At 37.2% G+C, this 18,728-nt stretch overlaps 1 protein-coding gene across 1 annotated transcript in view; it reads right to left on the bottom strand.

Annotated features, from left to right (window-relative positions):
- The window catches only part of PDE5A (phosphodiesterase 5A, cGMP-specific), a 259,248-nt gene that overhangs the window by 211,258 nt on the left and 29,262 nt on the right, over positions 1-18,728 (bottom strand). The window contains exon 2 of the mRNA XM_006881059.1: positions 11,524-12,112. Coding sequence (XP_006881121.1) covers positions 11,524-12,112 — 589 coding nt within the window. The remainder of the gene's footprint in view (positions 1-11,523; positions 12,113-18,728) is intronic.

The raw sequence follows: 18,728 nt of genomic DNA, 5'->3' as shown, positions 1-18,728 counted from the left end.
TGGACCACCAAGACAACAAATAAGTCTGTCTTGGAGAGGGTAAAACTAAGTTTCTCCTTGGAGGTTATGATTTTGAAGCTCCATGTCACATACTTACAGTATGTGGCCAGGAGGGACCAGTCATTGGAGAAGGACATGGTGCTTGGAAGGTAGAGGGACAGCACAGGAAAAGACGACCCTGGATGAGATGCATGATACAGTAACTGGGGTAATGAGAGTAGGTAGGTCACAGTCAATGAAACTGGGTCAGAACTGGGCAGGCTTCAGATCTGTTGTATATAGGGTTGCTATGAGCCACAGGTGACTTGAAGGCACATAAAATAACAATAACATGCTCTGATAAATTTGAAAACCTAGAGGAAATAGACAAATTTCTTGAAACTCATGCCCCACACAGACTGACACAGAGAAATGTAAAACATTTGAACAGATCCATCAAAAAAGAAGAAATTGAACAGATCATAAAAAGACTCTCCCACTAAAAAGTCCCAGACCAGATGGCTTCACAGCTAAATTCTACCAAACATACAGAGAAGATTTATCACTAATTATACTTAAATTATTGAAAAAAAAAAAAAAACCGAAAAAGAAACACTTCCAGAGATACTCTATGAAGCAAGCATAATCTTAATACCAAAGCCAGGCAAAGATATTAAAAAAAAAACCCCACACAAAACTACAGACTAATATCTCTCATGAATATAGATACAAAAATCCTTAACAAAATCCTAGCCAGTACAATTTAATAGCACATCAAGAAAGTAATTCATCCTCAACAAACGAATGGCTAGAGAAGCTGTGGTATATTCGCACAATGGAATACTATGCTGCATTAAAAAACAAGGAACTCATGCAATATTATTCAAAATGGTTGACTCTGGAGAACATTATGCTGAGTGAAATATCCCAGTCACAAAAGGACAAATATTACATGATGCCACTGTTGTAGAATGGGACTGTCCTTGGGGTTGGGGAGAGACTGAGTAAGATGGGTTCAATAATGTATACTGCACTGAAACAGAGGAGGGAGAAAACTGTTTAAAAGAGATATATGACTAGGTATTTCTGTCATCACAGGAGACTAGAGCAAGGGCTACATGGTGGAGGGGACCTGGGGGAGGGTTTGTAAAACAATGAAAGAATCTTTTCTTTTACTTTTCCATAATTTTTGGACTCATGTACTTATAACTTGTTAGTCAAATTTGTGTCTTCTAGGTTGCAACACCCCCATGATACATCTTCAAGGATATGAACATGTACGGTCAAGCACAATCAATAAGAGTGCATCTAAATCCCAAAATCAATCTCCATAATAGTCTGTGTGTTCCCTACTGCCAAAGGGGCCCTTTAGAGTAGTGAGAGAAGATCTTCACCCTGAAACCCACAGCGTCCCTTTTCAGCAGGAAGTAGCTAAGAGAATACGCCATCCCCTTTTCCTTATGACTCAGGGTGAAGTCTCTCTCAGGGAGGAGTGATAGGGAATGGCAAAGGACACACTGACAAAGAAGATTAATCAGAACTGGCTTTGACAAGCACTGTGGCATTTGGACAAGAACAAACTGGGAGGAGGGTAGAGAGAATAGTGCAACAAGGAATGAATGGAAACCCAAAATCTCTGTAAATGTTTATGAAAATTAATAAAATATAGAAAAAAAAAAGAAAGTAATTCATCCTAACCAAATGGGATTCATATCAGGTATGCAAGGCTAGTTCAACATAAGAAAAACAATCCACATAATTGACCACATTAACAAAGCAAGTAACAAGAAATTTGTGATCCTAGCAATTGATGCATAAAAGGCATTTGATAAAATTCAACACCCCTTCCTGATTAAGAAGCTCAGCAAAATAGGAATAGAAGGAAATTTCTACAACATGGTGAAAAATATATATGCCAAACCAAGAGCCAATATCATTCTCAATGGAGAAAGTCTAAAAGCATTCACCTGCGAACAAGGACCAGACAAGGACGTCCACTGTCACCACTTCTATTCAATATTGCACTGGAAATGCTTACTAGGGTAATACAACAAAAAAGGAAATAAAATGCATCCCGATTGGCAAAGAAATGGTTAAACTTTCACTATATACAGCCGATATGACATTTTATACATAAAGCCCCAAGGAGTCAACAAGAAAAACTGTTAGAGTTAGTTGGCCAATTTAGTAAAATGGCAGGATACAAGATCAATATCCAAAAATCAGTGGGGTTCCACTACAGTAATAAAGAGAAGTCACAGAAACCAAGAAAGCCATAACATTCACAATACCCAACCACAAATTGAGACACTTGGAAACGAACCTAACCAGAGAAACAAAAGATCTGTACAAAGAAAACTAAAAACACTTCTGTGAAAAAAAAAAATAAAAGACCAAATAAATGGAAAATTAATTCAAAGTGGATCAGAGACCGGGGAATAAAGCCTAAAATCATAAAATTCATAAGAGACAAACTAGGACCAAGCTTAAATGGCATAAAGAGACTGCCAAATACAGCCAGAAATGCACAGCCTAGAGAGGATAAAATTGATGAATGGTATCTGCTAAAGATTAAATCCTTGTGTCCATCAAAAGCTTTTTCCAACAAGGTAAAAAGAAAACAAACTGATTGGGGGAAAAATCTGGCAATACCATCTCAGACAAGGTCTCTAAAAAGTGTATAGAATACTCCTGAACCTCCAGAGAAAAAAAATTGATAATTCAATTACAGAATGGGTAAAAGACATAGAAAGAATTATCACAGAGGAATACATTCAGATGGCCAACAGACACTTAAAGAAATACAACCCAAGTGCCCATCAACAAACAAATGGTTAGAGAAGCTCTGGTATAGTCACACAATGGAATACTATGCAGCATAATACAAGGAACTCATGAAATATTATACAAAATGCATGACCCTGGAGGACATTATAATGAGTTAAATATCTCAGTCAGAAAAAGACAAATATTGCGGAGGGCCACTGTTGGAAAACGAGACTGACATCAGGGTTAAGGGAAGACAGAGAGGAGGGGAGGAATGATGCATGCTGCAGTGAAATAGATGAGGGAGAGAACTGTTTAAAAGGGATATATGACTATTATTGTCATGACAGGAGTCCAAAATAAAGACTGCATAGTAGAGTGGACATGGGGGGGAGGGATTACATAACAATGAAAGAGTTTTACTTTTCATGAAGAGGAAATTGGAGGAGAAATGGGTGGGCAGGGAGAAAAGTGCAACAATGAATGACTGGAAACCGTAAAAGTCTCCGTAAACTTTCATTAAAATTAATTTAAAAAATTTGGAAACTAAAAAAAAATGCTCAAAATCACTGGCAATACGAGAGATGTGAATCAAAACCACAATGATAAACCATCTCACTCTGGTAGCAGTGACAAAGTTTAACAGGACAGCAAGCAATAAATGTTGGAGAGGATGTGGAGATGGAACTCTCATACACTATTGGTGGTATTGTAAAATGATACAATCACTCTAGAAGGTAGTATGGCATTTCCTCAAAAGGCGGAACATAGAAATTCCCTATGACCCAGCAATTACACTACTAGGAATATACCCCAAGGAAATGAAAACCGAGACACAGACAGAGATTTGTACACAAATGTTCATAGCATCATTATTCACCATCTGAAGAATATGGAAACAATCCAAATGTCCAACTACAGCTGAATGGATTGAGAAATTACGGTACATTCACACAATGAAATACAGCATTCATGAGCAATTATTTAAAAAATTAATGCACTTAGGAGAGACTGGAGAGCATTATGCTGAGTGAGCAAATTCAGTCTCATAAGGACAAACACTATACAAGACCATTATCATAAAAATAAAAGAATAACTAGTAAAACATGTATTAGGATCCAGGAGGGGAAGGGTTAAGAGCAGAGGAATGAGGATATGTAGGAGCAAAATCACAGGGTTGCACAATGTGGTGGGTGGAGAAAGGGAGTAAAGGAAATGGGAAATATCCAGCAGGGATCTGATAAGACAAGGTAGTGTAGGGCATAGTCCAACGCGATTAATTCTGTAAAACGTAATGAATGCGAATGATTGTATGAAACACAATGTGAATGAAGAAGAGTGTGAAACACAATGTATATGAACTTTGTAAGCAAAACAACATAAAATAAAAATGTTAAAAAAATGAGTAGAATTGCTTCATAAGGCTTCCAGTTTTTAGTATTATAGAAGTAGACTGTTGTATCTTCCCCAAGTGTAGTGCCTCTTGGGTTCAAACCACAAGACTTTCAGCTAGCAGCTGAGTGCTAATCACTGTTAACTTTCCTCTAAATCAATAAATAGAACATTTATTTCACTTCAAGTTTCCTTTAAATAAATAAATAGAACATTAAAAGAATATATGAAATTTGACTATGTACTATTAGAGAAAATACTGTAATGATGTAGAAATTACTAGTTTTACAGTGCAGTTCAACTGGGAGAGATAAAATACTGAAATATTTAGTGCAATTATGTCTTCAGCTTATTTTTAAATAATACAGGAAAATAATATGCACATGTCATTTATATATAAACACAAATAATGCAAACATAGAGAAAATAGTAAGACAAAGGTATGAACTACAGGATCTATGTTAAGTGTTTGGAAATCTGTTATACTCTTCTTACAGTTTTTCTGAGGTTTGGAATGATATCAAAACAAAAAGCAAAAAGCAAGAAACCAAACTAATAATATAAAGGACTTGCCAAATTATACAGCTGGTGTTTTTTCATACAGAAGTATTTCTAAAGCAATGCCTAAAAGTGATTAGAACATTAATCAAAGGCAAATACAGAACAATATAGAATAGACATTCTTAAATTCTGCTCCTTGGGACATAATTATTCCCTGAGAGATTATAAGATTTAGCAATATGAAAAAAATTGTTCCTTTTATTTCTTTTCATTTCAAATTCATTTTGGAGATGATTTTATTCATCAGAATCTTTCACATGAACACACTTTCATTAAACAAATATCTTAGTAAATATCTCAAAGAGGTAGTAATTTTTGCAGAGTGAGAAAAGGTGCAGATGTATTTTTTGGAGGAGGCAAAGGAGAAAATGGAGAGTTGATACAGAAATGGGAAAAATGACAACTATATTATAAAACTCAAGTAAGTGTCAACAGGACCCTTTCCTAAGACCTTCAAAATTTTTCCTCCAGAAATCTTATGAAAACAAGAAAACCTTTACCTTTTCATTCAAAATTTAGATGAAAGAGGAGTTGCTTTGACAATATAAAATATTTGGCTTTTTTGTTATTAGATGTCATTGAGTAAACTAAAATTCATTGTGACTCTATGAATATAAGATTGATATTGGCTCATCCTGTGCCATCCTTAAGATATCTACCATACTTAAATCTGTTGTTGTTGTCACTTTCTCTCTTGGACTAGCCCTCTACTTTTCCAAATTTGATGTCTTTTCCAAGAATACAGGAAATCTTAGGGGCTTTAATCTTCCTTTTTGTTGGTAGGTGCCACCTTCTTGTGACAAGAACTTCCTATAGGTTGTAATCTTCAAAGAAACAGATCAGCAAGTCTTTCTTTAGTGGAATCCCTAGAAAGGCCTAAGTAACTAATTTTTTGGTTAGAAAAAAATCACTACCATTAACCATTGCACTATCAGGGCTCCTTAAAGTCTTTCCTTACAAAAACCAATCCAATTACTTTTCAGTCAATTTCAAATCACAGCAACTCTTAACAGAACTATCTCACTGAGTTTCCAAGGTTAAAATCTTTATGGAAGCAGATTTACATCTTTCTCCCTCATGGGATATGGCTGGTGGGTGCAAACCACTGATTACTTTTTATTTTTAGCTTTAATCTGAGCATTACTATATTCTGTGACCACTTTCTGGATTCTATTTCTACTTTATAATCATTACAGTCTTCTGTTGGGCATTGTCTTAGAGTGTTAATTTTATAGATGCTAGCTTAAAGAAAAAGTACAGATAGGGAGAACTTGAGAAAATGTTACAATATGTATTCAAAATATTCTATCACTTTCACAAATGGCTATGGGACAATATTTTGATTTTTCAAATTTAGACTGAGTTACAGTTAAGGCTGAGTTATAAATTTCTCATTACCCAACTGACTTCCACTGTTAATATCATTGTAAATAAGATATCACCCTACAACCCCTTATGAAATTCCTGAGGCATGAATAACTTCTGTAAAGGGCACTATGAACACACATCAAGGATGCCAAGGGTGAAGTAGCTACATGAGGAATCCACCAGCTAAGTGGCTTCACCCCTCAGAGGACTACAAAGCTAGACACTGGGCCTCTTTCAGAGAGCAGGACAAGAATGAAAGCATTATTAACTGCAAAACAAACAACACATTGTCAAAGATTTAAAGACGATAAGTAGATTAAATAAATGCATACAAGTGAAGAATACTCAAGGCTAGAGAAACTTTGGACCACACAAACACATGAAGGCTTTCTCAGCAAAGTTGAAGAATATTTATGGTTTACTGTCTTTAGGACTGTAGTGCTATTGAAAAGTGGAAACCCAGCTGTCACCTAAGACAGGAAGGGAATTCTGCAATTCTGGCTGCAATCCTTCAGCTGTGTCTTTAATACCCCTCTTGGATCTGCTACAGTGTGATGTTACTACAAAGATCTAAGAAGTCATGAGATAGCTCGAGAAGACCAGCATATTTGTCCAGTAGAGTCAAGAAAGTAATAAACCGCTCATAAAAAAAATTACATTTCTTCTCAGCAGAATGGATTCTGAAAAGAAAAGGATCTCTAGATTTTATCTGTTGGACTGTCACATCTCTGCCTAATCCCTGCCCTAAACAGTCCTCTCCAGAACTGCACGTAATAACAAAACCTGAGTCACTTTCAACTCCTTTCCCCCCTTTCTTTCCATTTCCTGTGGCCTGCCAAGGCCTACAGATTCTATCTCATCATCCAAAATTCATTTTATTCTTTTGATTCTAAAAGGTGAATTCTCTAGTGAGGTCTTCATTTCCTTCAACCTAGATTTTTACAATAAAGCTCTATTTTCTCAGATTCTATTATATCTTCATTTTATTCATTTTATAAATAATAAATTTTCTATTACCCATAGTTATTAGTTAACTTTCCCTACCATCAAGGATGTCAGTCTAGAGATTAAGATGTGCCTGATCAGGCCATGGTCTTTGCAATTACTTGCTATATATCAGAGAACTGGACAATGATCAAGGATGACAAAAGAAAACTTGATGCCTTTGATTTGGGGTGCTGGAGAAGAGTACTGAACATATCATTTGTTTCCAAGAGAATAAGTCTGTACTGGAGTGAACAAAAACAAGCTGCTCCTTGAAGGCAAAGATTTTAAGACTCTGTCTCACACATTTATTCAAATTTATGCACCAACAATCAGAGCCAAAGAGGAGGAAATTAATGATTTCTACCAACTGCTGCAGTCAGAAATCAACTGAACATGTAACCAAGATGCATTAATAATTATGGGCGACTGGAATGTGAAAACTGGGAACCAGAAAGAAGGATCAGTAATCGGAAAATACGGACTTAGGGACAGAAATGAGGCTGTGGACAGAATGTAAGAATTCTGTACAATCAATTCATAGCAAATACCTCTTATAAGAAACACAAATGCAGGTGATACACATGGATTTCTGATGGGATGCACAGGAATCAGATCGATTACACCTGTGGAAGGAATCACTGGGGAAGTTCAATATCAGCAGTGAAAACTAGGCCAGGTGCTGATCGTGGAGTAGACCATCAACTACTCAAATGCAAGTTCAAATTAAACCTGAAGAAGGTTAAATCATATCCAATCAAAATTTAATCTGAGTCTATCCCCTTTGAATTTAAAAATCAAACCCGGAACAGGTTTGAGGCCTTGAACACTAATGAATGAAGACCAGATGAGCTGTGGGAAGATATCAAGAATATCATTCATGAAGAATGCAAAAGGTCATTACAAAGAAGGAAGAAAACCAAACTGGTTATCAGAAGAGACTTTAAATATTGCACTACAGTACTGAGAAGCCAAAGCAAAGGGGAGAAATCAAGACGTTAAAGAGCTAAACAGAAGATTTAAAAGGGCAGCTCAAGAAGACAAGGTAAAGTATTATAAAGAAATGTACAAGGAGCTGGAGTCAGAAAATCAAAAGGGCTGAACTTGTTAAGCATTTCTTAAGCTGAAAGAACTAAAGAACAAACTCAAGTCTCAAGTTGCAATGCTTAGGGATGCTATGGGCACAACACTGAATGATTCAGGAAGCATTAAAAGAAGATGGAAGTAGTATAATATAATAAGTCATTGTACCAAAAAGAATTGACTGAGAGAAAAATTTCAAGACAACATATGATCTAGAAGCAATGGTGATGGTGATGAAGGAGGAAGTTTAGGCCGCTCTGAAGGACCTGGCAAACAATAAAGCCCCAGGAATTGATGGAAATACCAACTGACGTATTTCAACAAACAGATGCTGCCCTGAATATGCTCACCAGGTTGTGCCATGAAATCTGGAAGACAACAACCTCGCCACCTCACTGGAAGAGATTTTTATTCCAATTCCAATAAAAGTGACCTTACAGAGCGTGGAAACTATCAAACTAATATAACACACTAGCAAAAATCTTGTCGAAGAGTACCCAGAAATAACTGGAACAGTACATTGACAGAGAACTACCAGAAATACAAGCTGGGTCTAGAAGAGGTCATGGCACTAGAATCATTATTGCCAATGTCAGATGGCTCTTGGCAGAAAGCAAAGAGTACCAGAGGAATGTCTGTCTCTGTTTTATTGACTATGCAAAGGCATTTGACTGTGTGGATAACAACAAATTGTGGTCAACCTTGAGGAAAATGGGAATCCCAGAATACTTGACTGTGCTTATGCAAAACCTACATTTGGACCAGGAAGCAGTCCTCAGAAGAGAGCAGGGAAACAATACCTGGTTGAAAATCAGGAAAGGAGGTATCAGGGATGCATCCTGTCTCCATATCTTTTTAAATTACATGCAGAACAGATCATTTGGAAAACAGAGCTTTAAGAGGATGAATGTGGCATCAGGATTGGAGGAAGATTCATCAACCACCTTTGTTTTGTAGATGACACAAACTTGCTTGATGAAACTGAAGAGGACTTGAAGCACCTGCTGCAGAAAGTCAAGAACTGTAATCTTCAATATGGATTGAAGCTCAACATCAAGAAGAAAAAGATTCCCACCACTCAGCCAACTGTCAGCACCATGACAGATGGAGAAGAGACTGAGGTGCTTAACAATTATAGCTTGCTCAGTTCCACAGTCAACACTCTTACCACCAGCACTCAGCAAGTCAAAGGACAATTGCATTGGGAAAAAATCTACTGTTAGGGACCTCTGCAGAGTACTGAAAAGCAATGATGTCAGTCTAGAGACTAAGGTGTGCTGATCCAGGCCATGGTCTTCACAATTACTTGCTATGTGTCAGATAGCTCAACAATGACTAAGGATTATAGAAAAAGAATAGATGCCTTCAAATTGTGGTGCTAGAGGAAACAAGTCTTGAAAATACCATGGACTGTCAAGAAAACAATAGGTCTATCTTGCAGAGGGTGAAACCAAGTTTCTCCTTGGAGGATAGGATTTTGAAGCTCTGACTCACATACTTTGGGCACGTGTCCAGGAGAGACCAGTCCTTGGAGAAGGACATCATGCTCGGAAGGGTGGAGAGACAGCACAGGAGTGGAAGACCCTGGATGAGATGGACTAATACAGTAACTGGGGCAATGGGGGTTGGTATGTCGGAATTAGTCAGACTGGCTCAGGACAGGGCAGACTTCAGAGCTGCTGTATAAAGGGTTGCTATGGGTCGCAGGTGACTCGATGGCAAAACTTTATCTATAATAAAAAAGCCCTGATTAAATATATGGCTGCTAAATAAAAGGTTGATTAACTGAACCCACCAATGGCTCCATGGGGGAAGTTGTGCTAGATTGCTCCTATAAAGGTTTACAGCATTGGAAAGCCTATGAGGCAGTTCTACTGGGGCCATCCCAATAAGGTCGCTAAAAGTCATAATTGGCTTGACTGGAAAAGGTTTGGGGTTTTTCTTTTGTTATTTTATATATTCTACCATCATTTTAATTCAACTAAGGAGAATTAATATCGGACTATGTGGCAGGCATCATATTAAACCAAATCCACTCTACCAGATTTCTGATGCAAGAAATTTTATGGGAAGAGATTGCCTGTCTTTCTCTCTGAGGGGCTGGTGGAATCAGACCACAGGTCTTTTGGTTAGCAGCCCCCCATGTAACACATTATGCTACAGAAGCTCCAATAAGCATTTCAGTGTCATGTACCATTAAATGAGAATCAACTCATAGTTGATCCTCCAGTATATTTTAGAAGCTGTAAATCTCCTAGGAAGAGGATGTACTCTTTAAGGAGACTTCCCATCTTTCTCCTGCAGAGCAGCTGGTGGATTTGAACTAGGTTCTCTTGTGTTGGCAGCACAACTCCTTACCACTGAGCCACCAGAGATCCCCAAGCACTATAGTGAGCAAGAGGAATACAGTGGCAAATAAAAGTTCAAGTGAGCTGTCAAATTACAGAACAGCAGTATGGCTGTCAAAGAATCTCTTCTGTAGCACACTGTAGATAGCTAAACCAAGTAAGTGACATTGTTGTTATGTACTGTTGAGTCATAACTTCCAGTGGGTTTGCAGAGGCTGTAAAATGTCCATCTTCTTCCTTTGGAATAGTTGGTGCATGCAAACTGTCAACTTTTGGGTTGGCAGTGCAACTTCTTACCCACTAGCCCACCAGAGATCCCTAATTAATTATTCAATGTAGGGGCTAGAAACATATCAAGGGTCATACATAATATTTTTAAGTCATAATTTTATTAGTAACATAAGATTATTTTCAATGGTCAATGGAAGAATCATATCATGATTCATTTAGCCTATAAATAAACTAGAACAGAAGTGGAAGAAATAATATATCAGGCAGCTAAAATATTTTTCCGAAATATCAAGTTTAGTACATTATGAAAACAAAAGGATGGAAAGAAAAAAATAACTCTAACTTTGCTATCAATATGACTTTGAATCAACATGATTCAAAGAGTTAATGAAAAATACTGTGACTAGAAGGCTCTTTTTCCTTTTATTGGCCAGTTTTTATTCATCATATTGAACTGGATTTTAGATTTTCAGTAAAATCTTCGGAAGATCAACTAAAGATGACATGATGACTAATCAGATACATCAGATAAAATCAGACACAAAGCCAAGAAAACACAGTGGTGAAATGAACTACCTTAATGATTTCTTGTATTCCATATCTCTTGACTCTTTAAAAGAAACTGTTTAAATGCTTGCATTTGGAAGTTTGGAAACTTCTTCTATATAGTCTAGTTTTAAATAAGTATGCAAATTATTATATCTCAATTATCATATTTTTTCTCAGTATCAAGTATCTTCACTATTTACAGTAATCATCTTCATCGATATTCCACTCCCACCACCTTTGCTATGACAACTTCCTACTTACCTCATATGCATCTTTGATGTTCAACGGCTCACCAAGTGCTGCCACATGTCCCACAATGCCTTTGTTCCACTCTAAGCGGATACAGTTATTTGAAGCTTCTTCCAGTGTTGAACCTTCAGCAACATCAAAGAGGCGGCTGATAAGAAACTTATCATTGGAACTGTCCTCACAGACAAGGAACAGGGAATAGCGATCAGCAGAGATAAGTCCATGGATGTGCAAGAAAATTTTGTGGCATAAAGCTGTGACATCCAAATGACTAGAAATGTCTTTCACTAGTTCCAAGAGCCGTGAGCATTGATCCCCTTCTTCATTATCAAACCTTGGGGAGGTTAGAGGCATCTGTTCCTTCTTTTCTGAGTCAGAGAGGAAGCTCACAGTTCCCTCAGAATCCTTGACAACTATGGGTCTAAGAGGCCGGTCAAATTCAGAAGCAGAGATTTTCCTCGTTGGTGTCGCAGGGGCACTGCTCTCCGCACGAGAAGTCTGCTGTGAGGGACAAGAGCAAGCCTCGGTGTGGCCCCTGAGGCCTTCCTTGCAGACAGGAATCGTGTGAACTCGTTCAGCAAACCATGCATTGACCATTTCTCTGCAGAAAAGAACATGCAGACACATTCATTATTAGAAAAAGAAAAGGACCACACTTACTGATAATGAGTCAATTCTAAGCCATGGTGAGGCCACCCCACACCCCATACATGCACAAACACACGTGTTCCAAAGGGTTTTGTGGGCTATAAATTTTATGGAAGCAGACCATTTGGCCTTTCCTCTGTGGTGAGTTCAAAGCACCAATCTCTAGGTCAGCAGCAATTAAGAGTCACCACCCAGTGACCGTGCTATCTGAAAAAGCTGCCACAAATCCCTACATAGTAAACTGATCAGGTCATTATTTCATTTTTCATGAGAAATAAAGTCTTCTTTTCTTCAGTTAAGATGGAAACTCATTCTCCATGACTCTTAAAGATACTGGCTTCAAAAAAAAATTTTAAAAATGAATAAAAAAAGATGCTTGCTTCAATAAACATTTAAATAATACTGGAGTTCCAAAGCTGTTCTTGGCAATTACCTCGTTTACAACACATCCAGCATTGAGCCTGCCTCTCCCAAAACAAGTTTCTATTAAGACTTTATATTCAACAACCCACTTAGAAAAACACAGAAGGACATTAACTTGCAGTTAAAAATGGTCTGTTCCAAAGTATTTTAAAATTAAAATAGTATTTATCTAAATGTGGCAGGTTCACATCTATCTTTTTTTTAGATCATTAAATCTATACTAATCTATAGTAACAGATTAAGAATTAGAAAGGGGAAGGGAAAATATAAACAAGGTACCCTGGTTGCCATAATGGTGACACTCCCTGCTATAGAATCTGTTCTGACTCATGGTGACCCAACATGGCAGAGGAGCAGAAGTGCCCCACAGGACTTCTGAGGCAACAGAGCTTCCCTCAAGTAGACTGCCTCATCATTCTCCCAGAGGAGCTAGTGGTTTTGATCTTTCAGTTGGGAGCCACACATTTAACTCACGGTGTCATTGGGGCTCCAAGAAGATTACAGACTTCTATAGCTATTATTCTAATAATGTGCATTAATGAAATTACAATGGTAAAAATAATTTCTTCTGGGTTATCTACTTGTATAAATGAAGCCTATTAAAAAGTGGCAGTATCTAGTTAAAAAAATCATTCCAATAAAAATGACAATTATTTAACGGGTTTCAGATGTACTTTCGAACTCAACAAACCTATTTAAAATGCTGTCTTCATAGTATACCATATCATACAGATTAACGTCTAAATCAATCCCTTACCTCATGCATAAAACATTTTAAAGGTAAACCTCAAATTTACTTTCAAAATACAAATCTTTTTACAGGTTTTTGTTGTTTTGTAATGTGCCATCGTGTCAGTTGTAACTCACAGTGACCCTATGTTCAAGAGCCCTTAAACCCTGCTCTATCCTGGGCCAATCTCACTGTCTTTGACACACTCACTCCCACGACCCCAATCATAGAATCGATCCATCTAACCAAGGGTTTTCCTCTCCTGCACTATCCCAACACTCTCCCAAACATGATGTCCCTCTCCAAGGACCAGGCCCTCCTTGAAACATGCCCTAAGTATGTCAGACGAAGCTTCAGAATCCTTGACTCCAAGGAGCATTCCAGCTTCACTCTCTCCAGGGCAAACCTGTTTGTTCTCTTAGCAGTCACATTCAACACTCTTCTCCAGCACCACAGCTCAAAGCCATCAATTCTCTTTCTATCATCCCTATTCACTGTCCAACTCTCTGATGCATAGCACATAACTGCGAAGACTATAGCCTGGATCAGGCACACCTTAGTCTCCAGCCTGAAGTCGCTGTTCTTCAGTACTCTCACAGCTGACTTTACCAATGCAATTTGTCTCTTGATTTCCTGGATGCTCGTACCAAGAGTGTTGACTGTGGAGCCTCAATCTCTTCACCATCCATACTGATGTAGCCAATTGGCCCAGTGGTGAGAATCTTTGTTTTCTTGATGTTGAGCTTGAATCCATATTGAAGGCTGCAGTCCCTGACCTTCTGCAGCAAGCGCTTCAGGTCCTCCTCAGTTTCAGCAAGCAGGGTTGTGTCATCTATACAACGAAGGTTGCTGATGACTCTTCCATCAATCCTGATGCCACATTCCTCCTTGTAGAGCCCAGGGTCTTGGATGATCTGTTCTGCATACAGATTGAAAAGGTATGGAGACAGAATACATCCCGAGTGGACCCCCTTCCTGGTTTTGAATCATCCAGTGTATCCCTGCTCTGTTCTGATGACTACTCCTTGGTCCAAGTATAGGTTTTGCATAAGCACAATCAAATGTTCTGGGATTCCCATTCTTCTCAGAGTCAGCCACAACTTGTTGTGATCCACACAGTCAAAAGCCTTTGCATAGTCAATGAAGCACAGGCAGACATTCTTCTGGTATTCTTTGCTTTCTCCCAAGATCCATCTAACCTTAAGCTATATGATCCCTAGTACCATGACCTCTTCTAAATCCAGCCTGCACATCTGGCAGTTCTGTGTTGACATATTGTTCAAAACTTTTTGGATAATTTTCAGCAGACTCTTGCTTGCATGTGATATCATTGATATTGTTCGGTAATTTCCGCACTCTGTTGGGTCACCTTTCTTTGGAATGGGAAGAAGTATCGATCTTTTTCAGTCAGTTGGCCAGCTGGCTTTCCTCCAGATTTCTTGGCACAACTTAGTGAGCACATCCAGGGCAGCATTTGTTTGTTGAAATATGTCAATTTGTATGCCATCAACTCCTGGAGCCTTGTTTTTTGCTAATTCTTTCAGAGCAACCTGAACTTCCTCCTTCTTCACCACAGGCTCTTGCTCATATGTTATTTCATGAAATTCTACTGTGTCAGCCAACCCCTTCTGATACAGTGACTCTTTGTACTCCTTCCATCTTCTTTTAATGTTTCTTGGATCATTTAACATTCTACCCAAAGCATCCTTAAGTATTGCCACCCGTGGCTTGAATTTTTTTAATTTTTTTTTTCTTTTCAATTCCCTCAGCTTAAGAAACACTGAGCGAATTCGGCCCTTTGGATTTTCTGACTCCAGTTCTCTGCACATTTCATTATAGTATCTTGTTTTGTCATCGCGAGCTGCCTTTTGAAATTTTCTATTCAGCTCTTTGATTTCTTGATTTCTTCCTTTAGCTTTGGCTTCTCAGCGCTCTAATGCAATATTCAGAGTCTCATCTGACATCCATCTTGGTCATTTCTTCTTCTTCAGCCTTTGTAATGATCTTTTGCATTTTTGTTATTCTTGATATCCTCCCAGAGCTCATTTGGTCTATGCTTATTGATGCTTAAGGCCTCAAACGTGTTCCTGAGATGGTTTTGAAATTTGAGTGGAACAGACTTAAGGTCAAATTTTGGTTCCCGTGGACTTGATTTAATTTTCCTCAATTTCAGCTTGAACTTGCATATGAATATGGTCTTTTATGTTATTGCATTATTATAAAAACAGGAAGGACATTATCATCTTTTCATCCACATAACTAAAATTTGTTGTTGTTATTGTTAATTGCCATTTATTCAGTTCCCATTCATGCTTAGCCAATTTCACAATTACTAATATTCTGGAGGTCAGTGCTGAAAGACTCACTTATTCTTTCTTAATGGAAAATAGAGATGTTCACTTTCATTTTTCTAAATTTAAATAAAATGTTTCTTTTTACTGATTTATTTATAAAGCTCATATATATTGTTTTTCACACCAGATCCCATTTCCTTTACCCACCCCTCCATTCACCCATCAAATTGTGTGACCTTATAATCTCCCCTGGCTGTCCTCAACCTTCTGCTTCCACTCTCCCCCCTTGGATCTTCATACACGTTCTACAACAATGTCATTTTCATTTTTAAATCAAATTGCTATTGCCATTTGTATTTCTAAATAGACAACTTAAATAAGTCAAAAGAGAATTCTTAATGTTTCATCTATCATCTAGCCCACTCTTGCAGTTTTTCTCACATTAATAAATAACACCATCATTTCTCTATTTTATCAAACCAAACATCTAGTAATTAGTCTAAATTTTCATTTCCTTCAGCTCATATCCAACAACTGAGATCTATCAAGTCAACTTTCAAAATTCTGTGTCCCAATCTGTTCTTTTCTATCTCCATTATTATCATGCTGGTCCAAGCTTCCACAATTTTTCACTTGGACAACTGGTACAGCCTCCCAACTCATCTCTCTGATTGTATACTTTCAATTCTTTCTCCACACAGCAGTCTTTTAACAAAGTAAAAGTTAACACCTTAACTAACCAACATGGCTTCTTACTGAGCTGAGAACAAAGATCAGTCTCTTTTAACACCTTAATACATGCTTGTCAAGAACATTACACGCTCGCAGCTCCCAACCTGGAATGCCCTCCCCTCACATGCAAGGGGCGGATCACATCCCCTTTACCAGATTTGCGCTTCCCAGATCATGCCATCTGAAGTGATCACTGACAAACTATGTCTTCACATTACTCTTTTTGAACTCTGACTACTGAATTCTTGTTATTAATCCCTTGACTTACTTTCGGCCTTTTCCAATTAAATGAAAATTTCATCCCAACTACTTGTGTGACACTCTATCTCCACTACTTAAAATAATACTTGTCATTTTAATTAGCTTTCAATAAGTATTTATTGATTGAAGAGAGGGAGGAAAGAAGGGAGGGAGAAAGAATAGAAAGAAGGAAGGAACTCCAAAAGGAATCAAAATGAAAAACAGTCTTCTGTATATTTGAATTCAAGTTTATTTGTTACAGAAGATCAACAGTGGACTTTAACTATCAATGTTCATCCCTTAGACCTTAAGCTGATGGCTAATTTATCCTTGTATATTCTCAAAGCGCCTAGGAAATTTCTTAAACAGGAGCAATGTTGAATAGAGTTCTTTTTTTACATGCTTTTTATTACTTTATTTGCTTCATAATTGTTTTACTCTAGATATTACCTTGGAGATGAACTTCAAAGACATAAGAAAAACAGAACCAATACAGTCAGCCATTCAATCAATAAATTTTATTTTGTTTTCCATCAAAAATCTATTTTTCTGGAAATATAAACATAAAACATATGACATCACAAGAATTTTTATATGTATAATTAAGTGACATCAATTAATAATTTGTATTAACCATTGGGTAACAAATATTAATCCAGAAGTTCTAGTGGTCTAGTGGCAAGGAGCTGCATAGTCAACTGAGAGGTACACAGTTTGAATCCACTAGTTGCTTCACAGGAGAAAGACGGGCAATAAATACCCTGTGAATTATTGTCTCTGAAAACTAGCCAGAAGGTCAGCTATGAGTTGGTTCCAACTTGGTAACATATAACAACAACTGATTGGTGAAGGGTGGTATTGTCATGATCAGGTAATTACCTGAGAGTCTGAGGCCTGCAGAGAAAACAGAGACCACTAAGCACATAGGAATCAATCAAAAAGAAAATTAACCCTTTCTTACTCACTCCTCTCTTTCAGCATCCCTCATGATAATAATTTTGCAGTACACAACCTGGGTAGCTTATGAAGCATTAATATCTCTCCTCCTTTAATGATTTTTTTAAAATCTTCCAGTGTCTATGCAAATAGAAACTATCTTTAAATTGAAATTATAATTTTTATATGAAGTATAAAATTTCTATAAGTAGATAAAAATGATGTTGTTAAATCATCCTTCCTAATAGAAGTAACATGAAGCCCTGAAAATTAAGAGCTGGGACCAATTAAAGCCTAGCCTACAAATGAAAAGGAAAGAACAAAGGGATAATATTATATCTGAAAAGATAATCATATGCAAATAATTGTACTCTGAATTTTAAAAAGTACTTAGGAAAAACTGATGAAACCTTTAAATGTTAATACAAAAAGAGTATTTTGTCAAGGGGTGAAAAAATCCCAGAGATAAAACTGTATTTATAAACCTCCTATAAAATTGAGACATTAAAAAAACAATGAAGACTTTTTCATGGTAAAGAATTTTCTCACAATATTGAAATTATTTTCTCCAAGAATTAACATGGAGTTTTCAATATAATACAAATTTTACTAAATAAAAGGAAAATTTATTATCATAGTTTAGGGTTAATTTTTCAAGACAAAATTCCAATCAAAACTTTTTCACAGGTTTTTATTTTTTTTCTTCTGTTTAATTGGATTAACTTTCAAGTATCCTCTTTCTCTGGAATCAGTTATTCCCATGACGCAAGGATCTCTGGGATGTGTGAGTTCTATGCCTGGCATGCAGGATACGGTATTGAGCAGTCCCAGACAAGGGACCTTGTTTCAATCCCATGGAGCCCACAAACTGACAATCTTTAGTGACCTCTCTGCCCAGACTTTGTATTGTGTTCAAAAGTTAAGTTATGTACATAATGGATTTTAGCTATTTTCAGAAGTGTAAAAGTGCATATGTGAATAAAGATGGAAAGAAAGGTTACAACAAGTATGTTACACATAAGGGTAAAAAAAGTACCCGAGAGGCAGAAGTTCCCGGTAGGCAAATTATTTCCATGTAAGTTACTTCTTTCTCTTCCTTGATTATATGAAATTTTTAAAATTCATACAGAGATCTTAGGATGAGGAGGTTCATCAACATCACACAGAAGTAGGGTTTTGCTAAAAAAAAAAAAGATTCAAAGTAGTTGCAGTAG

This window comes from Elephantulus edwardii, unplaced genomic scaffold (genome assembly GCF_000299155.1).
Source record: "Elephantulus edwardii isolate Elephantulus edwardi_28Jun2011 unplaced genomic scaffold, EleEdw1.0 scaffold00012, whole genome shotgun sequence".
Classification (NCBI taxonomy): Eukaryota; Metazoa; Chordata; class Mammalia; order Macroscelidea; family Macroscelididae; genus Elephantulus; species Elephantulus edwardii.
Note: the sequence above shows the minus strand (reverse complement) of the source record. Positions and strands in the feature narration are given on the sequence as shown.